The sequence below is a fragment of the Phyllobates terribilis genome, unplaced genomic scaffold, assembly GCF_046119375.1.
Source record: "Phyllobates terribilis strain yellow unplaced genomic scaffold, ASM4611937v1 Scaffold_11__3_contigs__length_659146591, whole genome shotgun sequence".
Classification (NCBI taxonomy): domain Eukaryota; kingdom Metazoa; phylum Chordata; class Amphibia; order Anura; family Dendrobatidae; genus Phyllobates; species Phyllobates terribilis.
The window spans coordinates 123,247,552-123,271,842 of NW_027362771.1; the positions used below are offsets into that span (position 1 = coordinate 123,247,552).

Sequence of the window (24,291 nt, forward strand, 5' to 3'; positions counted from 1 at the left end):
AGCATCTTCCTCCACCTCCTCTGCTGACCTCATCTCTTGGCTGACTGTGGGTTGACAGTAAGTGGGATCTCCGACCTCATCATCATCACCCTGTGCGTTATCACACCCGTCGTCCTCAGAGCCAACCTGTTCCTGCCCTGACAAAAAACTAAAGTTGTCGCTCCAATCAGGTATTTGAGTCTTATCATCGTCTTCCTCATTGTCTCCACCAACAGGAGTTACAGTTTGGGAATGAGGGTCTACATTATGGTCAGAACCTTCTGCGTCTGGTCCTGGATCCGACTCATAAAGATTCTGGGCATCAGTGCAGATCATTTCCTCGTCTGGATTCACAGAAGCGCTGGAGTCGACCTCTGATTCCCAGGCTATAGTATGAGTAAACAGCTCTGCAGACTCAACCATCTGTTCTACCTCATACTCAGACGGGCAGCTGGAGATTTGGGAGCTGTGAGGAAGCAAGTGCGATTTGGGTGACACCTTTGAGGACTGGAGTATTTGTGATGTTGAAGTTGATGTGGAGGAGAGCCCACTTAAAGGAGCACTTGATATCCGTTGAAGCTCCTGCTGTTTTTGTGCCTCATCTGGAATTTGTAGCGATTGGCGTGGCCGTAAGAAAGGGATCTTATCACATTGTCCGCTAAAAGAAGTAGACATTTTAGTTTGGCTGGAAGATGGTCTTTCTTCTGCACCTACCCCACGGACACAACCTTTTTTCCCCTTCCCAACACGCCTATTCCCCTTTCCACCAGCAGCAGGCCTTTTTCCACTCATTTTGGTGGTTAACTAATTCACAACTCTGGAGTTGTTTGCACAAAAAAACAATGGATGGTAACCGAGCAGAGCTGAGTGGCCAAACTGTGGTATTAGGCCAAAACTATTGGCTGGGTTAGATGCAGAAAAAAATTATTTTTAATTTGCAACCTGATGGAGGTCAGTATAGATGGACTAATAGACCAAGTCCCACACACCGCTAGAAGCCCAAATATTTTTTCAGAGCTAGATGCAGAAAATTTTTTTATTCAATTTGCAACCTGATGGAGGTCAGTATAGATGGACTAATAGACCAAGTCCCACACACTGCTAGAAGCCCAAATATTTTTTCAGAGCTAGATGCAGAAAAAAATTATTTTTAATTTGCAACCTGATGGAGGTCAGTATAGATGGACTAATAGACCAAGTCCCACACACCGCTAGAAGCCCAAATATTTTTTCAGAGCTAGATGCAGAAAAAAATTATATTCAATTTGCAACCTGCTGGAGGTCAGTATAGAAGGACTAATAGAACAAGTCCCACACACTGCTAGAAGCCCAAATATTTTTTCAGAGCTAAATGAAGAAAAAAATTATTTTTAATTTGCAACCTGATGGAGGTCAGTATAGATAGACTAATAGACCAAGTCCCACACACTGCTAGAAGCCCAAATATTTTTTCAGAGCTAGATGCAGAAAAAAATTATTTTTAATTTGCAACCTGATGGAGGTCAGTATAGATGGACTAATAGACCAAGTCCCACACACTGCTAGAAGCCCAAATATTTTTTCAGAGCTAGATGCAGAAAAAAATTATTTTTAATTTGCAACCTGATGGAGGTCAGTATAGATGGACTAATAGACCAAGTCCCACACACCGCTAGAAGCCCAAATATTTTTTCAGAGCTAGATGCAGAAAAAAATTATATTCAATTTGCAACTTGCTGGACGTCAGTATAGAAGGACTAATAGAACAAGTCCCACACACTGCTAGAAGCCCAAATATTTTTTCAGAGCTAAATGAAGAAAAAAATTATTTTTAATTTGCAACCTGATGGAGGTCAGTATAGATGGACCAATAGACCAAGTCCCACACACTGCTAGAAGCCCAAATATTTTTTCAGAGCTAGATGCAGAAAAAAATTATATTCAGTTTGCAACCTGATGGAGGTCAGTATAGATGGACTAATAGAATGATGCTATGCCCAAAAGATTTTACTTCACTAGGTGCAGTAAAAAAATTGGTATTCTATACACAGGTGGTATATCTTGCAACACAGATAGGCTACTCCACTGACTAACACACTCTGCAATAGGCCAAAAAGGATTAGCTTTGCTAGATTCAGCCAAATGCTGTGAAAAAAACTTGCACAGCACTGGCACAGACCTGCCTGGCAAAAACTGATAGGAACTGATGTAACCTAGTCCTGAAAAGGACTCCAATTACAATTAGTCTTTACTCCCACAATCTATCTATTTAAGAGCACAGACCTGCCTGATAAAAGTCGTAGGAAATGCTGTAACCTAGTCCTTAAAAGGACTGCAATCACAACTATTCCCTACTCCCAAGCTATCTGTATATTTGTGCGAAAATTGGCTTGAAATTAACAAGGTATAGCGCACACAGCAACAGCGGTGCCGTCTAACACGCAGCTGCAGCAGTGAGAAAATGGTGGCGACGGGGAAAATGGCTTGGTCTTATAGGGCAAGGACATGTGACATACACTGCCAATCACACATGCCCTTGCTTGTGTGAAAAAAAAGCACTTCGCTCCGTGTGTGCGCTGCTGATAGGCTGACAGATTGCACCTCCCCACTGCAAATGCGGGAAAGAGAAAAAAAAATGGAGATCTTCATTGTTCCTGCAGAGATCCATCCCCTGCCCCTCCCCCCGCCCCGCTGTACACTCAAACTGCGTATTAACATTAATTTTCATCATTACTGAGAAAAAATCCAGTTATGATTTTGGTGCACGAACAGTTATCGAACATAACCTCGAACAGCCGAATTTTTCTCAAATTGTTCGTGTTCGCCGACCGGCTCGAACACCGCCCAAAACAGCTCGAATTTGAGATTGGCGAACAGTTCGAGTAGAACAACGCTCATCTCTAGTGTTGAACAGTATAATTCCAGGTCCTGAGACTCTCATTGAACACTAAAACAATACAGCCGAAACTGTTAGCTTATCATTACGCACAAACAGAGTGGTGTACAGGCTCCAAAGAAAGTCTATGGCTATGTTCACACATCATGGGTATTTTTGGCGTCAATTTTCTGCAGCAAAACCTGATTTCCAAGGGCATTTTGTTCAGGATTTTTCTTGCAGTTTTGGTGCTTTTTTATGCATTTTTGGTGCATTTTTTCAGCGTTTTTTCACTGTCCTTTTGTCTCTTTTTTGTCATCAAAAATGCTGAAAAAACACTGATCCAAATTTTGATGCATTTTTTCAGCGTTTTTTTCACCACCCATTACTTCCTATGGTGAAAAAACGCTGAAAGAAGTGACATGCTCTTATTTCCAAAAAAACATGCAAGGCACAAAATCCTGAACATAAAAAAACCATAATGTGTGAACAGAGAATTCTGGTTTCTCATAGACTTTGCTGGTACTGCAAAAGGCAGCTGAAAATTTTCATAAAAAACTGCATAAAAAAACTCGGAATAAAACATGATGTGTGAACATAGCCTAATGTACTGTATAATGCTCTGCTCCTAATCAAGGACAAACTGAGGGTTTCTGCACTGTGGTTTGCTCAATTGGTTGAGGTCTCAGCTGCTTTTAAATTATTTACTTAATTTAAGAGAATTATTTGAAATATTTGTGCAAGAGTAATAACAGTATCATTCGAATGAAAGTATTATTTATTAGAACACCAGAGGTTTTTTTTTACCACTTAACAGTATTTTTTTTTCCCTTAAGGACATTTTGAAAAGCTGGTTTAATATGTGTCAAGGCAAAAATATTCCCGTCTCAAATGGATTTGCAATTTCGGGCACTTTGGGTGATCCTGTAAAAATAATGGAATGGCAATTCCACGGGCTTCCGAAAGATAAGTATGTAATTTGTTTGTGTTTTATAACAAAGAACAAAATATGACTTAAATAGAAGAGACCAAGTACAAATACTCTATTTATTCTTGAATTTCCTTGCAATCAGAACATCTACTGTTAGAAAATATAACTAAAAACCTTGACATTGTAACCTAGAAATCCCAGTCCAACTTGGCTTCCTGTATTCTTTAAAGGAAACCTGTCAGGTCCCCCATGCCTTCCAATCCAGCAGCATTCACCTATGTATGACTAAACTCCCTGCATAACCAGCTGTGTAACTTAATTCAGTTAAATAAATGCTTTAAAAAAGCATTTATAATGTCCCCGTTTCCTATGCCAGCGAGGCCTTTGACTAGTCGACGTGGCATTAGTTTCTCCAGAATAGTCAACCCTCTTATCATGCTATCACGGCCCGGTTGGCGTGATAACATAATTTGCACGAGCTGACCTCATCACCAGCTGCAAATCTGCAGATGCGCGCCGCTCATTTTAACAGTGTCGTTACGTCACTGAAACCAGGAAGCGTACACCTGGCTTCAAAGACACAGTGATACTGCCAAAAAATGAGCTGCGTGCGTGCGCAGACGTGCAAATTATGTTATCACGCTCACAACATGAAAAGAGGGCTGACTAGTCTGGAGCAACTAATGCCCCATCGACTAGTCAAAGGCCTCATTGGCATAGGAAATTACGTTATACAGGGCTGGTTAGGCAGGGAGTTTAATCATACATAGGTGAATGTGGCTGAGTAGGAAGGCATGGTTCCCTTTAAATATATTCTAGGTATAATGGCTGATGCAGCTGTGTTTATATCACATAGTAATTTATTTCAGTTCTACTCTTGATTTTCTTTCCTTTCCATACTTTTCTCCCAGACATTAAATCTTCAAATGAATCATTAAAAACCCCTAGAAACTCCCCTGGACTACTTTTCAGATTTCATTCCCCGTTCCAAAGCAACATAAGTGATTTAAAGGAGACCTGTTACTAAGTCAAAATGTTATTCCTGCTTGTCCTCTAAATATGCAGATTTTTTTCTTTTTAAAAATCCATTAAACAGGTCCAGAGATATGAGTATTTAGTGTGCCCAATATGATGATTTGAAGGTCTTTACCAAAGGGGCATTTTTCATAAGGCAATAATGCAAGGCAGCCTAAAGGCACACCCCTGAGGGTCCTATCAGTACCGCCCTCTTGGAAAAGACCTTACAAATTAGCATACTGGGCACACTAAATAAAAGGCTCATGTGTCTGGAATCTTTTGTCAAATTTTAAAAAATATAAAAGAGAGTACTCAAGGGGGCCGCAGGAATAAAAAAAGAGCAAAAACTCCCTACTTTTGACCTGTGACTTGTCCTCTTTAATGCCTCATCTTTTGTACTACATTATAAAAGGAAACTTGTCAGGTCCCCCCTGCACTCATAACCACCAGCAGTTGTGTCCACATATCTAAATACCCTGCCTAACACTTCCTGTGTAACATTAAACTTCTTCAGAGGTGCAGAAGACCTCCGATCATACGTAGTGCGCCTCTCTGATGCCGAGACGTGTATGCCCGGCTTCAGAGGCTCAATATAGTGAGGGAAAGGAGCCGCGCGCATGTGTGAGGTTTGTAAAGCGCTGGTGATGACACCGGCACTTGTAAGTCATGTTATCACGCCCACAGAGGCATGATAACATGCTAAGTAGGTCGACTAGTCTGGAGACACTAACGCCCCAACGACTAGTCAAAGGCTTCATTTACATATCATAAACGAACTTTAGAAGTACCTTTTCTAAAGATCTGTATGTGTTTAATGTAATAACGCTGCCATCCAGCTTGCCATGCGGCAGACAATGAGAAGCGCAGGCATGCTTGCGCTCTGCAGTGTCTATGAATGATGGCATGCTGGATGGCAGCGCTCACCTGTGATCCAGCCTGTCATCTCAATGCCATCCCAGCTTGGGAGAATTCCCTTGCTCAAGTCCTGAGCGCTGAGAATTTTCCCACGCTGTCAGTGACGTGCATGAGGTGAGCTGAGTTCATTGGACATGAACTCGGCTCATCTGGATGCCGTCACAGCCAGACACTGAGGAGCGCAAGCATGCCTGCGCTTCTCAGTGTCTGCCGCATGGCAAGCTGGATGGCAGCGTTCTGCTGCGGTCCAGCCTGTCATGTGAATGTAGCAGAGCTGAAGCTGTTGTGGGAACCATGGAAAGGTAAGTATGATGTTGCTTTATTATTTTACTTTTATTGCAGGAGATCGTTGGCTTCAGCTGGAATGGGCGTGATGGTAAGTGTGGTTTAATTTAGAAAATAAAGAATTGTGTCTTTATTTCAATTAAAGGACTTTATTCTGGGTGTTTGCGTTTTTTTTGTAACTTTGACTATGGGGTTAGTAATGGGGGTGTCCTATAGACGCCTCTCCATTACTAACCTGGGCTTGATGTCAGCTGGCATTATAAGCTGACATCAACCCCAACCCTATTACCCCACTGCCACCGCTACAGGGCAGTGGGAAGAGCGAGGCTAAGTGCCAGGATTGGCGCATCCTATGGATGCGCCATTTCTGGGGCGGCTGACCGCTGATTTTTCTAGCCTGGGAGGGGGCCAATATTCATGGCACCCTTCCTGGGCTATTAAAATCAGACCCCAGCTGTCTGCCTAGCCTTTGCTAGCTATGAAAATAGGGGGGACCCCACGTAATTTTTTTGGGGGTCCCCCATTTTAATAGCTAGTAAAGGCTAGGTATTCAGCTGGGGGCTGATATTAGTAGCCTGGGAAGCTCCGTGGGTATTACCCCCTTCCCAGGCTTCAAACATCTGCCCCAGCCGTCTGCTTAACCTCCGCTAGAGACTAAAATTCCGGGGAACCCCACGACAATTTTTTTTAATAAATCCTTTATTTTAACACTAAATGACAAGTACAGTAATCAACACTATCACTGTACTTCTTATATATGTGACTGACATGTTTCTATCTATCTAATCTGTTATAAATTGTCGGGTACCATTGCTGAATTGCCGGCCGGCTTTTTTAAAGAGACGGTGCATGAAAACACTAATATTTTTTTAAATAAATCCTTTACACTAAATGACAAGTACAGTAACCAACACTGTCACTGTACTTATTATATATGTGACTGACATGTTTCTATCTATCTAATCTATGTGTGATGCTTTATTCCTTCTTGTCTAAATTGTCGGGTACCGGTCTATGCCGCTGCTGAATTGCCGGCTTTTCATGTTTCACTGTGAGCACTGTTCCCATCGATTTGGGCAACCACTGTAATGCCACAACCACCATGGCTGTGGCATTACAGTGAGTGGCAGACAATCCCTGCATGATTGGTGCTCTAAATAGCGCCAGACATGCAGGACACGCTTTTGGTGCACGAACAGTTATCGAACATAACCTCGAACAGCCGAATTTTTTGCAAATCGTTCGCGTTCGTCGAACGACTCGAACATCGCCCAAAACAGCTGGAATTTGAGATTGGTGAACAGTTCTAGTCGAACACCGCTCATCTCTAATCGACATGTCAACAGTGGACCATGTTTGCTCTTATTTTATTCTCACTATTCTCCTGAGTATACTGTTTTTTGTGGGGGGGGGGTTTAAAGCCTGTGTTGTGATTCTCAATATATGGGCCTTCTTATTTAGTTCTAATAATTTTGGTCTTTACAAGGGGGCAGTGACTACAAGAAAATTATGCAGGGCATCTTAAAGGCATACACCTAGAGAATTATGTGAGGCACGTCCCCTTGGTAAAGACTATAAAAAGTAGCCATAAATACTGTAAAAAGGCTCACATCTCTGGAATCATGAGGCAGATAGTTAACCCCTTTACAGCCTGGGGTGTAATAGTACGCATCAGGCTGTCACCCCCTGTTCAATCGCGATCCACCCGCGGCTGTTAACATGTAAAATGCCACTGTCAATCTCTGACAGCGGCATTTAACAGCGCCGCTCAGGAAGCGCGTCACTTACCCCGCCCATCGGTGACCCCGTCACGTGATCGTAGGTCACTGATGGGTGGGCATGACAACCCTGGGTCTGCAGCAGACCCCAGTGGTTGTCATGTAAAGATCGCTATGAGCGCCACCTAGTAGTCGGTGCTCATAGCACATATTTCTGCTCCATTAAGGTGATCTGCTCATCACCTCTATGTAGCAGAGGCAATCGGACAGTTGCTGCTTCTAGTCTCCTATGGAGACTATAAAAGCAAGCAAAAAGTGTAAAAAAAATGTTTTTAAAAAATATTAAAAAAATTAAAAAAAAAAAAAGTTTCGCCTCAATCAAAATAAAATAATAATAATAAAAAAAACACATACACATATTTGGTATCGCCACATTCAGAATCGCTCGATCTATCAATATAAAAAAAGAATTAATCCAATCGGTAAACGGCGTAACGTAAAAAAAATCTGAACGCCAGAATTACGTTTTTTGGTCGCAGCAACATTGCAATAAAATGCAATAACGGGCGATCAAAACATCGGATCTACCCCAAAATGGTATCAATAAAAACTTACGATCGGCGTGCAAAAAATAAGCCCTCACCCGGCCCCAGATCCCAAAAAATGGAGACGCTACGGGTATTGGAAAATGGCGCCTTTTTTTTTTAGCAAACTTTGGATTTTTTTTCCACCACTTAAATAAAAAAGAACCTATACATGTTTGGTATCTACAAACTCATAATGACCTGGAAATAAGAATAGCAGGTCAGTTTTAGCATTCAGTGAACGTGGTAAAAAAAATAAAAAAACATCTGTGGTATTGCACTTTTTTTTGCAATTTCATCGCACTTGGAATTTTTTTCCCGTTTTCTCATACACGATATGGTAAAACCAGTAATGTTATTCAAAAGTACAACTCGTCCCGTAAAAAATAAGCCCTCACACGGCCATATTGACCAAAAAATAAAAATGCTATGGCTCTGGGAACAAGGGGAGCAAAAAACGAAAATGCAAAAAATGGAAAATCCTAGGGTCCTTAAGGGGTTAAATAACAAAAACTGCAATGCTCATTGAAGAAATAAGAAATAAATAATAACAAGAAATTGCCACTTTTGACTAAGTAGCAGGTCCTATTTAATGTATCCACAATATGACATTTTTACCCACTTCCTGACTGAGCAAACTTCAGCTTTCATCGCTTCCGCCCCTTCTTCCAGGAGCTATAACTTTTTTATTTTTTTTCTCGACTTAGTCATATAAGGACTACTTTTTTGCAGTACCAGCTGTAGTTTTGAATTGATTTATGTCGGGAACAGATTAGCTATGCTACGTATTTGTACTCTAATCTACAAGATTCTAACCCTAAACAAACCAATAATAAATAACTGACTGTCCATTTTTCTAGTTTCTCCCTAGAAAATGCCATTATAGTGACGTCAGCTCAACGTTGGCCTCTTGTAATCGATCCCCAAGGTCAAGCAAATAAGTGGATAAAAAACATGGAAAAAATCAATAAAATTCAGATATGCAAAGTTACAGATCCAGACTACTTGCGAACAGTTGGGAACAGCATACAGGTACTAAAAGACTAAATGTGTTTTTTTTCCAGGACTTGAATTATATTTGCATCAACATTAAAATCTGAACAGCTAAGTGAAAAATGTGGTTAATTCTTTACACGTTACACTGTTTAAGTTATAATTACCTTGTTAGTCTCTGTCATCTTGTCGAGCTCTTTATTATGATTTATGACCCCGAGGCACCTGTTCACCACTCATCTCATGGCTTTCTGCCTATTCAGAACATTCTGAAAATATTATGAACAATTGGCTGCATGAACGGTACAGTGCTGGCTTTTTGCATTGTTTGCACATTACAAGGAGCCAATTTCTGTATTTACAGTTTTTTACAGTCTTAAAATTAGTATTTTTTAAAATGTAATTTAATGAAATGTGTTTACGTCCTATTAGCCTTGCAAAATTGAATGTCACATCATTCATTAAACTGGGGAAACAACATTTCTCATTCTTTGACTAGTAATTATGTCATTTATTCCAAGTAAATTAACTTTTTGGTATTTTATAGGTATGCCTTTTCCAGGCATACATAGAGCTCTATCTAAGTGTATGTGTACATATTGGTGTGTTCATGATGGATATAGATTAGTGATGAGCGCAAGTGCTCGTTATTCAACTTTGCCGAGGGTGCTTGGGTATCCACCAAGTATCGCGAGTGCTCAAGTGACATGTTTGAGTCCCCGCGGCTGAATGTTTTGTGGCTGCTGGACAGCCACAAAACATATGGGGATTGCCTGACAAACACAGGCAATCCCTGCATGTTTTGTGGCTGTCTAACAGCCACGAAACATGTGGCCACGTGGACTCAAAAATGCCATTCGACCACCAGGCGATACTCAGCGCAAACCTGAGCACCCTCGGCAAACTTGAATAATGAGCACTTGCGTTCATCACTATTTCTTATGTCAGTGTATATCTTATGTCTGTGTTAGCCTGCTGAGATCGGGACATGCACTATTGATTCCCTCGTTTTGGTAATTTTGCCACATATGTGCACTATACAGTGGGTGAAATAAGTATTGAACACGTCACCAATTTTCTAAGTAAATATATTTCTAAAGCTGCTATTGACATGAAATTCTGACCAGATGTCAGTAACAACCCATCCAATCCACACAGGAAAAATCGAACCATAGATGTATATACCACATTTTGAGGTACATACACCATACTCTCTCTCTCTCTCTCAGTCTCTCTGTTTTGGGGTTCTAGTTACCTCCTGCCATACCATCATTGTCTTCCCACTGATGTTACAGGTCTTTGTTGACAATCCAGCAGCAGTGACTTCATTCACACCAATCACAGGTCTCAATGATTTTGTGCCATCTAGATCTGTATGACTGCTGTGTCTCATTATTGGCTGCAGCGGTCACTTGTAGTCGCCATGCCGCACTGCTGTCTATTAACAATGATTGGAGGCAGCTACAGGGAGTTAGTGCTTGAGCGGCAAGGGTTTACATAAGCTCTATCTTATTTTTACACACAGTTATATGAAAAAGTTTGGGCACCCCTATTAATCTTAACCTTAATGTTTTATAAAAATTGGCGTTTTTGCAACAGCTATTTCAGTTTGATATATGTAATAACTGTTGGACACAGTAATGTTTTTGCCTTGAAATTAGGTTTATTCTACCAACAGAAAATGTGCAATCTGCATTCAAACAAAATTTGGCAGGTGCATAAGTATGGGCACCCTTATCATTTTCTTGTTTTAAATACTCCTACCTACTTTTTACTGACTTACTAAAGCACTTTTTGGGGTTTTGTAACCTCACTGAGCTTTGAACTTCAAAGCCAGGTGTATGCAATCATGAGAAAAGCTACTTAAAGTGGCCACTTGCAAGTTGTTCTCCTGTTTGAATCTCATCTGAAGAGTGGCATCATGGGCTCCTCAAAACAACTGTCAAATGATCTGAAAACAAAGATTATTCAGCATAGTTGTTCAGGGGAAGGATACAAAAAGCTGTCTCAGAGACTTAACCTGTCAGTTTCCACTGTGAGAAACATAGTAAGGAAATTGAAGAACACAGGGACAGTTCTTGTTAAGGCCAGAAGTGGGGGGCCAAGAAAAACATCAGAAAGGCAGAAAAGAAGAATGGTGAGATCAGTCAAGGACAATCCTCAGACCACCTCCAGAGAGCTGCAGCATCAACTTGCTGCAGATGGTGTCACTGTGCATCGGTCAACTATACAACGCACTTTGCACAAGGAGAAGCTGTATGGGAAAGTGATGCGAAAGAAGGCCTTTCTGCAAGCACGCCACAAACAGAGTCGGCTGAGGTATGCAATAGCACATTTGGAGAAGCCAATTTCTTTTTGGAAGAAGGTCCTGTGGACTGATGAAACCAAGATTGAGTTGTTTGGTCATACAAAAAGGCGTTATGCATGGCGGCAAAAAAACACAGCATTCCAAGAAAAACACTTGCTTCCCACAGTAAAATTTGGTGGAGGTTCCATCATGCTTTGGGGCTGTGTGGCCAATGCCGACACCGGGAATCTTGTTAAAGTTGAGGGACGCATGGATTCCACTCAGTATCAGCAGATTCTTGACAATAATGTTCAAGAATCAGTGATAAAGTTGAAGTTACGCCGGGGATGGATCTTTCAGCAAGACAATGATCCAAAACACCGCTCCAAATCTACTCAGGCATTCATGCAGAGGAACAATTACAATGTTCTGGAATGGCCATCCCAGTCCCCAGACCTGAATATCATTGAACTTCTGTGGGATCATTTGAAGAGGGCTGTCCATGCTCGGCGACCATCAAACTTTACTGAACTGGAATTGTTTTGTAAAGAGGAATGGTCAAAAATACCTTCATCCAGGATCCAGGAACTCATTAAAAGCTACAGGAAGCGACTAGAGGCTGTTATTTTTGCAAAAGGAGGATCTACTAAATATTAATGTCACTTTTCTGGTGAGGTGCCCATACTTATGCACCTGTCAAATTTTGTTTGAATGCAGATTGCACATTTTCTGTTAGTACAATAAACCTCATTTCAAGGCAGAAACATTACTGTGTCCAACAGTTATTACATATGTCAAGCTGAAATAGCTGTTGCAAAAACACCAATTTTTATAAAACATTAAGCTTAAGATTAATAGGGGTGCCCAAACTTTTTCATATAACTGTACAGACAGTTGTGGAATATAAAAAAGTTAAACCTGAAAACCATCTTTAATGTATACTTAGAGTTCTGTATTTTTGTATGGAATAGCATAGTCTATGATGAAGTTCTATATCTTTTTTGTAGTATACTAATATATAATGGCAAGGACATTCTTTTGGTCTCTTTCATCTAATGTAACCCTACGGACACATTTCACATGTACATCCGGAACTTTCACTGCTTAAATACTAAAATGATATCACATTGGAAATAATAAATTCATACCTTTAGTAAGAGTATTGAAAATGTGTATTAAAAAAAATTGGAAAATATATATATTTTTAATGGTTAGGCTTGCTTTGTTGATTTGATACAATATATTTATGATGCTTGTATTCATCTGCTCTTATGGTGTTTTCTTACATTCTCTCCTAAAATGTGAACATTTCCAGTGTAAAACAGATAATCAGACAGTAGAGTGTTCATATAGACTAGGATAAATTGAAAAACTGTTCTTTGTGCAGACTTCTTTATGTAGGTGGAATTGTTATTTCTACATGGTTGAGCAAGTATGCCTGGAGGTTTTTAGAAATAAAAAAAAAAATCTCAAAAAAGACCCTGTTGAGCCGGAAATCTGTCTGTTTCTTCCCATGGGGTCAGTTGGCACAGAGAGAGACTGACACAGTTTTTATTTTTCTTTCAAGTCCGTTTCACTTCACCAAGAAGCAAAACAGGCGAATCTCAGCCTCGTGGGGTTTTTGTTAACAGTTTTACACTAAAAATGCAAACCATCCATTGTAGATTAGTGGCTTAATTTTAACAGCTGGATCTTTTTGCTAAAAACCCAGCTGTATGTCAATGTGATTGCCAACTACAGAGTAAATATAGATTTTGTTTTGCACATTGGTAGGTAATAATTTAGAATTGCATCTTTTCCTAAAATCTCAGACTTTTTTCGAAGAATATATTTAATTTATCTTTTATGGAGTCTTAGTATATAAATTATTATTATTATTATTATTGCTATATATATTTATATATTTATATATATACTTTTTATTAACATAGTTTTATGTGTACACTAACAACAATATCCTTTGGCAAATCTATCTAACCATGTTTTTTAAAATTTATATTTATGCATTTTACAAGAAAGAATAACAAAGGTGAGTGGATAACAGGTCAGAAGCATTTTTTTTTCAAATGACCATTTCTAAAGATACGAAATATAAAAATGTTAGCTTAAAAATGACTTTCTCATTACATAAAATGTATAGGGTGCAAAATTCAGCACCAGCATGGTTTATAACACCTTACTGAATTACAGGATACTTGTCATATGCCATTATAGGCACCTACATGAGCAAGTTTGTAACAGTAATAAAATGCTAATTGATGTAAATCTTATATTTCATGAAATACTTTCAGAAATAAATCCAAGTTGTTGTTTTTTTGAAGCCCAAGGCAGACACAATGCATATGAGGGTTTCATGGCCAAAATTTATACAAAGCTCTACTTGAGATTTAGCCAATAATAAGGGCTATGGGCATTTGGAAATGCTTAATATTCAGATTGCCAAGCCCTCATGGATGAAAGATATTTGTCAGACAGCAAAAAACACATTATAGATCCAATCCCTTTCAGTTCATAGTTAAAAAATACAGCTCTCTCCAGAAGTATAAATACAAAATGCACATGGATCATATATTGCTACCAAAGTTTATTAATATACATTAAAATTCCACATTAAAAAATGATCCAGATTATGGGGTGCTAACATCAAGGTAATATAATGAATAATGCAATAGATTAGGTGGAAAGCACATAAACATACTAAGGATATAGTAATAATATACCTCTAGGAGAGCTCCAAAAAACATTTCCAAAGTCATTGACTATTAACCCTTTCATGATATTTTGTTTTTCTGTCTTTGCTCTTTCTTTTTTTCTCCCCTTCTTTCTTTAGTGATTACTTTTTTATCTTTCTGTCAATATGGCCATATGAAGGCTTGTTTTTTGTGGGACGAGTTGTACTTTTGAATGACCTGACCATGAGATGTACTGGAAAATGGTAAAAAAAAATTTCAAGTGTTGCGAAATTACAAAAAAAATTCATTCCGCCATTGTTTTTGGGTATTGTGTTTATGGCGTTGATTATACGGTAAAAATAAGCTAGCAATATGATTTTAGCAATATGATTTTATAGGTCAGTAAAATTATAGAGATACCAAACATGCATGGTTGTTTTTTTTTTGTTTGCTTTATTTAAGTGGTGAGAAATGAATTAGAAATTTGTAAAAAACCTTTTTATTTATGTAGCCATTTTCCGAGACATTTTCTTTATTAGGTGGAAGGAGCTGGGGTTGTCGTTTTTGCATGATGAGTTGATAGTTTTATTGATATCATTTTGGGGAGATACAATGTTTTGATTGCTTCTTATTTTTTGCAGGGTTGCGGGGGCCAAAAAATATAATTCTGGAGTTTCGATTTTTCTTTCTCTTTATAGCATTTACGATCAAGTTAACTAATTTTATGATTTGACAAATCCTACTTTTGGGGATGTGACGATACCACATACGTGTATTTTTTTTTATTTTTGCATTTCTTTATTGTCAATGAGGGAAAAGTTTTATTTTTTTCATACTTGTAAAAACTAAAAACTCTTTTTTTTTAACATTTTTACTGTATTTCTTAGTCCTGTTAGAGGATTTGAACCTGCAATAGTCTGATTGCTTCTACACAACAATTGCAGAGTATTGTTGTATATAACAAAAAACAGTCTCCTATGAAGCCCATCCACAAGCTGGACTTCAATGGAGCACCACTTTGACCGACCCTGGCTGTCAAAGCAACATGATCACGGATGCCGATGGACACTTAAAATGGCACATCCTTAGGCAGTGTAACGGGTCTGGGAGGCGGAACCTCTGAGCTATTATACAAGGGGGCAGTCCTTGTAAGGGAGCGGGTGGCGACCAGGGAAGACGGGCAGGAGGTCACAGCAGGTGACCGGGACAGTCTCTGAGTGAACGGGCTGGAGGTCACGGCAAGTGACCGGGGCAGTCTCTGGATGAACGGGCTGATGGTCACGGCAAGTGACCGGGGCAGTCTCTGAGTGAACGGGCAGATGGTCACGGCAAGTGACCGGGGCAGTCTCTGGATGAACGGGCAGATGGTCACGGCAAGTGACCGGGGCAGTCTCTAGGTAAAGGGTTGGTACGACCTGTGGCGGCCGATGATAGACGTGAGCTTCCAGGTGAACAGGCGAGAGTCTCTGGATGAACGGGTGGTCACAGCATGTGACGGCGGAGCCTCCAGGAAGACCAACAGACAGGCGGCAGATGAGCGCTCCCAGGTGAGCGGGCAGAAGTCTCTGGACAGGCGGGTGGTCACAGCACGTGACGGCAGAGCCTCCAGGTAGGCTAGCAGACAGGCAGCAGATGAGCGCTCCCAGGTGAGCGAGCAGGAGTCACTGGACAGGCAGGTGGTCACAGCACGTGACAGCGGAGCCTCCAGGTAGACTAGCAGGCAGGTAGCAGGTGTGTGCTCCCAGGTGAGCGGGCAAGCTGGTCCATAGACAGACTGACAGGAGTTGGAAGGCAGACCGTTGGACCTCGGGCAAGCAGGCAGGTGGCTGATGTGCGCTCCCAGGTGAGCGGGCAGACTGGTCCTTAGACAGACTGACAGGAGTAGTAAGGCAGACCGTCGGACCTCAGACTAGCAGGCAGGTAGCAGATAATCAGGCAGGAATCAGGCAGGTAACTGGCAGGTAACTGGCAGGAACTGGCAACGGGACCTGAGGGCTGAAGCAGAGTAGTGAACAGTGCAACAACATTGCTCGGGCACCTCCATTTTGGAGGAGGTGCCTTATATATGGTGAAGTCCTCCGGCCATTGGCCGGGGACTCCTTAGGACGGCGCGCGCGGCCCCTTTAAGAGGGAGGGAGAGCGCGCGCGCGCGCCCTAAGCACAGTGGACGGGAAGGAGCGCGCGCTGCCAGCAGAGCGGGAGGAGGACGCCGGGCACGGAGCAGGGAGGTGAGGGGAACAGCATCCCTGCCTAGCAGAGGGCAGGGACGCCGGTGCTACAGTACCCCCCCTTTAGGCCCCCCCTTTTTTAGGCCAGACAGAAATTTAGCTAGGATGAGAGGGGCATGGATGTTCTCCCGGGGCTCTCACATTCTCTCCTCAGGACCAAACCCCCTCCAATCTACTAGAAAAAAGGTCTTTCCTCTTACCCTTTTGGTGGCAAGAATGTTCTCTACCTCAAACTCGTCCTCAGCAGAAACCGGAGCAGGAGGCGTACCTGTAGACTTGGAGAAAGAGTTAAGTACCACAGGTTTGAGGAGAGATACATGAAAGGAGTTAGGGATCCGTAAGTTGGCTGGGAGTTTTAATTTATAGGCCACCGGGTTGATCTGACTGATGACCTCCAGAGGACCGATGAACCGAGGCCCTAACTTGTAAGAAGGTATCTTGAGTCGGACATATTTAGACGAGAGCCAGACTTTATCTCCAGGACGAAATTGTGGAGGATCCAGGCATTTTTTGTCAGCGTGTCTTTTCATCCGTTCGGACGACTGGAGGAGTGCGGATCGGGTACTCTCCCAAATGGAGGAAAATTTGCTAACGAGAGATTCCGCAGCCGGGTTGTCCACAGAGGTGGAGACAGGAAAAGGAATCCGAGGATGCTGACCGAAGACTACAAAAAACGGGGATTTGGAGGAGGATTCGCTCTCGTGATTGTTATAGGAGAACTCGGCCCATGGTAGGAGATCCACCCAGTCAGAATGATGGGCATTAATGAAGTGCCGGAGGTAACTGGTCAGGTTCTGATTGATCCGCTCCACTTGACCATTAGACTGTGGGTGGTAAGCGGAAGAGAAGTCCAGGGTGACGTCTAGCAGTTTACAAGTGGCTCTCCATAAACGTGAGGTGAACTGTACCCCACGATCCGACACGATATGGAGGGGCAGGCCATGAAGACGGAAGATGTGGCGGATAAAGTCTTTAGCCAGCTCGGGTGCAGACGGGAGGCCAGGCAGGGGAATAAAGTGAGCCATCTTGGAAAAGCGGTCAGCGACCACCCAAATGACCGTACAACCGGCAGAGACGGGGAGATCAGTTATGAAGTCCATAGCAATATGCTGCCAGGGGGCAGCAGGCACAGGAAGCGGAAGAAGGCGACCGGCTGGCAGGTGTCTCGGGACTTTGTTGCGGGCGCAGGACACACAGGCAGAAACAAAGTCTATTACGTCCTTGTGCAGGGTAGGCCACCAGTAGTGCCGGGCAATAAGCTGGAGGGTCTTTTTCTGACCGGCGTGGCCAGCTAGTTTAGATGAGTGACCCCAGTGTAGGATCTTCTCCCGATCAGGTACTGATACGAACGTCTTACCGGGAGGGAGACGATTTAGACTCACGGGAGCCACCTGCATTACTCTGGCGGGATCGATGATATGTTTAGGTTCTTCCTCGAGATCGGACACCAGAAAGGATCGGGACAAGGCATCTGCTTTGACGTTTTTGTCAGCCGGGCGAAAATGAAGAACAAAATCAAAGCGAGCAAAAAACAAGGACCACCGGGCTTGGCGCGGGTTAAGTCTCTGGGCATGCTGGAGGTAAGCCAAGTTCTTGTGGTCAGTGTAAATTATTACCGGGTGAAGAGCCCCCTCGAGTAGGTAACGCCACTCCTCCAATGCCAGTTTGATGGCCAATAACTCTCGGTCTCCTATGGAATAGTTGCGCTCAGAAGAGGAGAAGAGTTTGGAGAAGAAGCCACAAGTTACCATTCTCCCGGAAGATGATTTTTGAGTAAGTACCGCTCCGGCTCCAGAGGAGGAGACGTCAACTTCCAGGAAGAACTGCTTGTTGCCGTCCGGGTGATGCAGCACCGGGGCGGAAGAGAAGGCCTGTTTTAGGGAAAGAAAGGCCTCCTCTGCTTCGGGCGGCCACTCTTTGGGATTAGTACCCTTACGGGTGAGCGCGGAAATTGGGGCAGTCCGGGAAGAGAAGTGTGGTATGAAGAGGCGGTAGTAGTTGGCGAAGCCCAGGAATCGCTGAATGGCCTTCAACCCCTCCGGTCGAGGCCATTTCTCGATGGCAGACAGTTTCTCTGGATCCATTCGTAGGCCGGTCTGAGAAATAATGTAGCCCAAAAACGGAAGCGAAGTCTGCTCAAAGAGGCACTTCTCGTATTTAGCGAAGAGGTGATTCTGCCTGAGCCTGAGCAGGACCTGACGAACGTCCCTCCAGTGAGTCTGGAGATCCGGAGAGAAGACCAAGATGTCGTCCAGGTACACCACTACGCAGGAGTAGAGAAGGTCCCGGAAGATGTCATTGACCAACTCTTGAAAGACGGCAGGAGCGTTACAGAGACCAAAGGGCATTACCAGATATTCATAGTGGCCGTCCCGGGTGTTGAATGCCGTCTTCCATTCATCCCCCTGACGGATATGAACCAGGTTGTACGCCCCACGGAGGTCCAGTTAGGTGAAGATTCTAGCCCCCCTCAGGCGATCAAATAACTCCGGAATGAGCGGAAGGGGGTACTTATTCTTCACCGTGATCTGGTTAAGGCCTCTATAGTCTATACAGGGACGGAGAGAGCCGTCCTTCTTTTTGACGAAAAAGAAGCCTGCTCCCGCCGGAGAGGTAGATTTCCAGATGAATCCCCTGGCCAGATTCTCCTCAATATATTCGGACATCGACCGGGTCTCAGCAGCGGATAAAGGATAAATACGCCCACGGGGAGGAGTAGTACCAGGTAACAGGTCGATAGGGCAGTCGTATGGTCTATGAGGAGGTAGTGTCTCTGCTTCCTTTTTATTAAAGACATCAGCATAAGACCAATAAGGAATCGGAAGTCCAGGTAGATTAGCTGGGGTAGGAGAAGGACGGACGGGATGGACGGGAACCAGACAGGTCTTATGGCAGTCCTGTCCCCAGCGAAGGACTTCTCCGGTCTGCCAGTCAAGCACGGGTGCATGTCTCTGGAGCCAAGGTAGGCCTAGCAAAAGGGCGTGAGAGAGTCCAGGCAGAACATGAAAGGAGATGCTCTCAGAATGCAGCATTCCCACTTGCAGAGTTACAGATTCGGTGATGAGTTGGATGGGTCGTGGTAAGAGGCCCCCATCCACAGCAGCGACAGATATTGGTACAGCCAGAGGTTTGGTGGGAATGCGGTATTTTTCTACCAGGGACTGTGAGATAAGATTCCCGGCCGCTCCAGAGTCAAGTTGGGCTAGTTTGAAATAACGATTCTCCCCGCAGATAATTGAGACTGACAGTAGCAGAGATGGAGAGGATTTATTCTTGTCTAGGTTGACCTCTCTGAGCGAACCTAGACACAGGCGTTTCCCGACCTCTCCGGGCAGGTACGGATCCGGTGCTCCTTACTGCCACAGTAGAAGCAGCTCCCTTCGGCACGGCGTAAGTCCTGACGGGTTTTGACCATCTTGGTCTGGTCGACCTGCATAGGCTCAGGAGAGTGTACCTGGGGAGAGACGGATGGAGTGACGGGTTTCTGAAAAGTAGGAGCTAGACGTGGAAACCTCCTCTCATGGGTGACCTCTTTGGCACGCTCCTGGAACCGTAGGTCAATCCGGGTGGCAAGAGTTATTAGGTCATCGAGAGTGGTAGGAATGTCCCGACCGGCAAGTTCATCTTTAATACGGCCGGACAGACCCTCCCAGAAGACGGATACCAGAGCGTCGTTATCCCAGGCCAGCTCCGAGGCAAGGGTACGGAACCGTATGGCATATTGGCCCACGGTGAGACTTCCCTGACGGAGGCGTAGCAGAGATAATGCGGATGAGGTCTTCCGTCCGGGTTCGTCGAAGACTTTCCGGAAAGCCGTGAGAAAGGCAGGCAAGTCGGACACCAGGGGGTCTCCTCTCTCCCATAGAGGATTTACCCAGGCCAGGGCCTCCCCGGTGAGATGGGACATGATGAATGCAATTTTGGCCCGGTCGGAGTTAAACTGGTGGGACAATAGTTCAAAGTGCAGGGTGCACTGATTTATGAAGCCCCGAGCCTGGGCGGAGTCGCCTCCGAAGCGAGGAGGTGCAGAAAGCCGGGGTCCGGGGTAGGATACCATGGTATTAGTGGGCAGCGGGGCTGCCGGATTGCGAGACATGGCAGTGGCGGAGGTTGCTGGTGGAGCAGTCAGAGTGTCCAGGCGAGTATTGACATTCCGCAGGTGACCCAGGATGGACTCCTGTTGGGACCTTTGACGGGACAGTTCATGACACAGGTCCGAGAGCGAGGGAGCTTGGGTGCCACCGGGTTCCATGGCCCGAGCAAACTGTAACGGGTCTGGGAGGCGGAACCTCTGAGCTATTATACAAGGGGGCAGTCCTTGTAAGGGAGCGGGTGGCGACCAGGGAAGACGCGCAGGAGGTCACAGCAGGTGACCGGGACAGTCTCTGAGTGAACGGGCTGGAGGTCACGGCAAGTGACCGGGGCAGTCTCTGGATGAACGGGCTGATGGTCACGGCAAGTGACCGGGGCAGTCTCTGAGTGAACGGGCAGATGGTCACGGCAAGTGACCGGGGCAGTCTCTGGATGAACGGGCAGATGGTCACGGCAAGTGACCGGGGCAGTCTCTAGGTAAAGGGTTGGTACGACCTGTGGCGGCCGATGATAGACGTGAGCTTCCAGGTGAGCAGGCGAGAGTCTCTGGATGAACGGGTGGTCACAGCATGTGACGGCGGAGCCTCCAGGAAGACCAACAGACAGGCGGCAGATGAGCGCTCCCAGGTGAGCGGGCAGAAGTCTCTGGACAGGCGGGTGGTCACAGCACGTGACGGCAGAGCCTCCAGGTAGGCTAGCAGACAGGCAGCAGATGAGCGCTCCCAGGTGAGCGAGCAGGAGTCACTGGACAGGCAGGTGGTCACAGCACGTGACGGCGGAGCCTCCAGGTAGACTAGCAGGCAGGTAGCAGGTGTGTGCTCCCAGGTGAGCGGGCAAGCTGGTCCATAGACAGACTGACAGGAGTTGGAAGGCAGACCGTCGGACCTCGGGCAAGCAGGCAGGTGGCTGATGTGCGCTCCCAGGTGAGCGGGCAGACTGGTCCTTAGACAGACTGACAGGAGTAGTAAGGCAGACCGTCGGACCTCAGACTAGCAGGCAGGTAGCAGATAATCAGGCAGGAATCAGGCAGGTAACTGGCAGGTAACTGGCAGGAAGTGGCAACGGGACCTGAGGGCTGAAGCAGAGTAGTGAACAGTGCAACAACATTGCTCGGGCACCTCCATTTTGGAGGAGGTGCCTTATATATGGTGAAGTCCTCCGGCCATTGGCTGGGCACTCCTTAGGACGGCGCACGCGGCCCCTTTAAGAGGGAGGGAGAGCGCGCGCGCGCGCCCTAAGCACAGTGGACGGGAAGGAGCGCGCGCTGCCAGCAGAGCGGGAGGAGGACGCCGGGCACGGAGCAGGGAGGTGAGGTGAACAGCGTCCCTGCCTAGCAGAGGGCAGGGATGCCGGCGCTACAGGCAGCGTGCTGTAAATGCTGCTGTGAGAGATTGACAATGGTACTTAACAGGTCAACAGCTGTAGGCTGAGCTCAGCTACACTCACGATTGTTAAAGGCAGATGATGGCTGAACAAAATAGATGTGGACTCAGGTCCTGAGCCTGCATCAATGACAGGGAACAACCCCTGGCCCCAACACGTTTCATCCTTCCTTCATCAGGGAACATGTAAAAAGCAAAAAGCACATTAGCTAAAGTCAGACTAACATCTAATCAATTCCATTATTTTACTGTTACTTATTGAAATAATGATAGTCAATAGATATTTGCCAAAAGATTGAGCTGATATCAGCTGAAGCCACAAAGACTCAGTATTTGTATGGCTGAAAGACTTTTTAAGGCCATGGAAAATGACAAAATACATTTTTGTTTTCTGATACTAATACTTACAGTCTTCCCATTACTAAGCTTCTTTATATTTGTGGAACCTACTTGAAAATCAGCTTTATGTCACCGATGGTTTAGTAATCTGCAGTTTTTATCCACCGTGCTTTTTCAGTTCCATTTGGAAATCAGTTATCCATGCAATGACCTCCTGGTAAAAATGTGATAGACTTGTGTTTATATACAGCAGTCATTCTAAGCAGGCAGAGCTGCAGGAAGAAAAGTAAGGGAATATTCACACTGTCTTTTCCCACCATATTAAAAGTGGGTCTACTCATAAAAATAGTGGGAAAAAAACACTAACAAAACGATTAAATTAATAGTTCTATTAATTTGTATGGGAAAACAAGTTTCTGTTCACATGTTCAGGTTAACTTTTCAATTCTTCAGGCTTTCAAACATTCCAAGCTTTTAAAATAAGTAACATGTATATTCTTCTAGCATTTTCTGTTATAAAGACTCTCAATACTTTACAATAGAAATCAATGGGAAAGTTAAAAAGATATTTTGAAAGCTGGAAAAAGACAAGGGGACCAATTCATCATCTGTGACTTCTGAAGTTTATTTTCTTTTTTTTGTCTTCTGTATATTCGCTGATGTTTTTGTGCCTCAAATTCTTCAAAATGGCGCACGCGATTCATGAATTTGGTGCAAAATCAAAAATGCTCTATATTTTTTACTTTTACTTTTTTGTGTGACTTTTTCAGCAACAAAAGCCATAAATCCTTTAAAAAGTAGCATGTGCCAAATTGAAAACTCCACCAGGATTATTACTCCAGGTAAGCACTGGAGTGAGATACGTCAGAAAATGCACAAATAGGTAAAAGTCATGTTTCATAAATATGTCTAAAACATCTACATAAGCAAAGTTGTTAAGGTAAAATCAAAATAGACTTAAAAAAGAAAGTTAAAAAGTGGCCCAAAACATATAGAAAATAAAGCTCAAATACCAAAGCCATTAGAAAGGAGCAAATTACTCCAGTAAATTGGAGAAATAGCAATGATGAATAGAGGCCATTATGTGAACATACTATAAGAAAGCGGCCATCTGAGCAAGGAGTGAGATGGAGTGTAGCTCAGACTACCGCAGACTTTCTTTAAGTATTGTAGAGAAACTGTAGTCACACAAATAAATAAATAAAAATAAAACTGTCAGTCAAAAGGCTTTTTATTTGACTATGGTTCAGTTGCTAAATATAAAATATCTGATTTAGGCCACTTTCCCACACTCAGTATTTGGTCAGTATTTTACATCAGTATTTGTAAGCCTCAACTAGGAGTGGGTGATAAATACAGAAGTGATGACTTGTTTCTATTATACTTTTCCTCTGATTGTTCCTCTCCTGGTTTTGGCTTACAAATACTGATCAAATACTGACCAAATACTGAACGTGTGAACGTGGACTAATGGCAAGATACAATGTGAATTCTCAACTATAGCAAGCTCGAGTCAGAGTTACCAGTTGAAATATAATTAGGAGTGTTTTATTTTCAATCAATTAACTAAGTAATCTCATTTTCTATTTGTGATTTCATGATTTGTCAATAGAGATAAGTAAATAAGCTCGAGTGGAATTGAATTTTACTTGAATTTAACAAAAATCCGTCGGCACTGGCCACAATTTTTATGAACTATAAAGCCATCAAAATGTTAAAAAATAAAAAAAAAACATTTATACTCATCTGAAGATGCACCTAGGACCAGATGGGTGACGGTGAGGAGCAGAGAGGCCTGAGAAGTGAGTGGTAAGGTGAATATAAGTGTTTTTTATTTTTACATTAAATTCAGAGAATAACTTCTCCGTTAATGGAATTGAATGAGAAATCAGCACAGGTTAATTCACATTTTGCCTGATCATTGATTTTTATTTTTCAGTATTGCACTTAAAAGTTTTTTTTTATTGTCTAGTCAAATACAGCTATGACTAGGAGCTGCAAAACTCAAAATACTT

General features: G+C 43.4%; 1 protein-coding gene across 1 annotated transcript in view; it reads left to right on the forward strand.

The window, feature by feature from the left end:
- LOC141165727 (dynein axonemal heavy chain 3-like) overlaps positions 1 to 24,291 on the forward strand; it is a 2,796,342-nt gene that overhangs the window by 2,382,749 nt on the left and 389,302 nt on the right. Inside the window, exons 60-61 of the mRNA XM_073651577.1 lie at positions 3,670 to 3,803; positions 9,144 to 9,315. Coding sequence (XP_073507678.1) covers positions 3,670 to 3,803; positions 9,144 to 9,315 — 306 coding nt within the window. The remainder of the gene's footprint in view (positions 1 to 3,669; positions 3,804 to 9,143; positions 9,316 to 24,291) is intronic.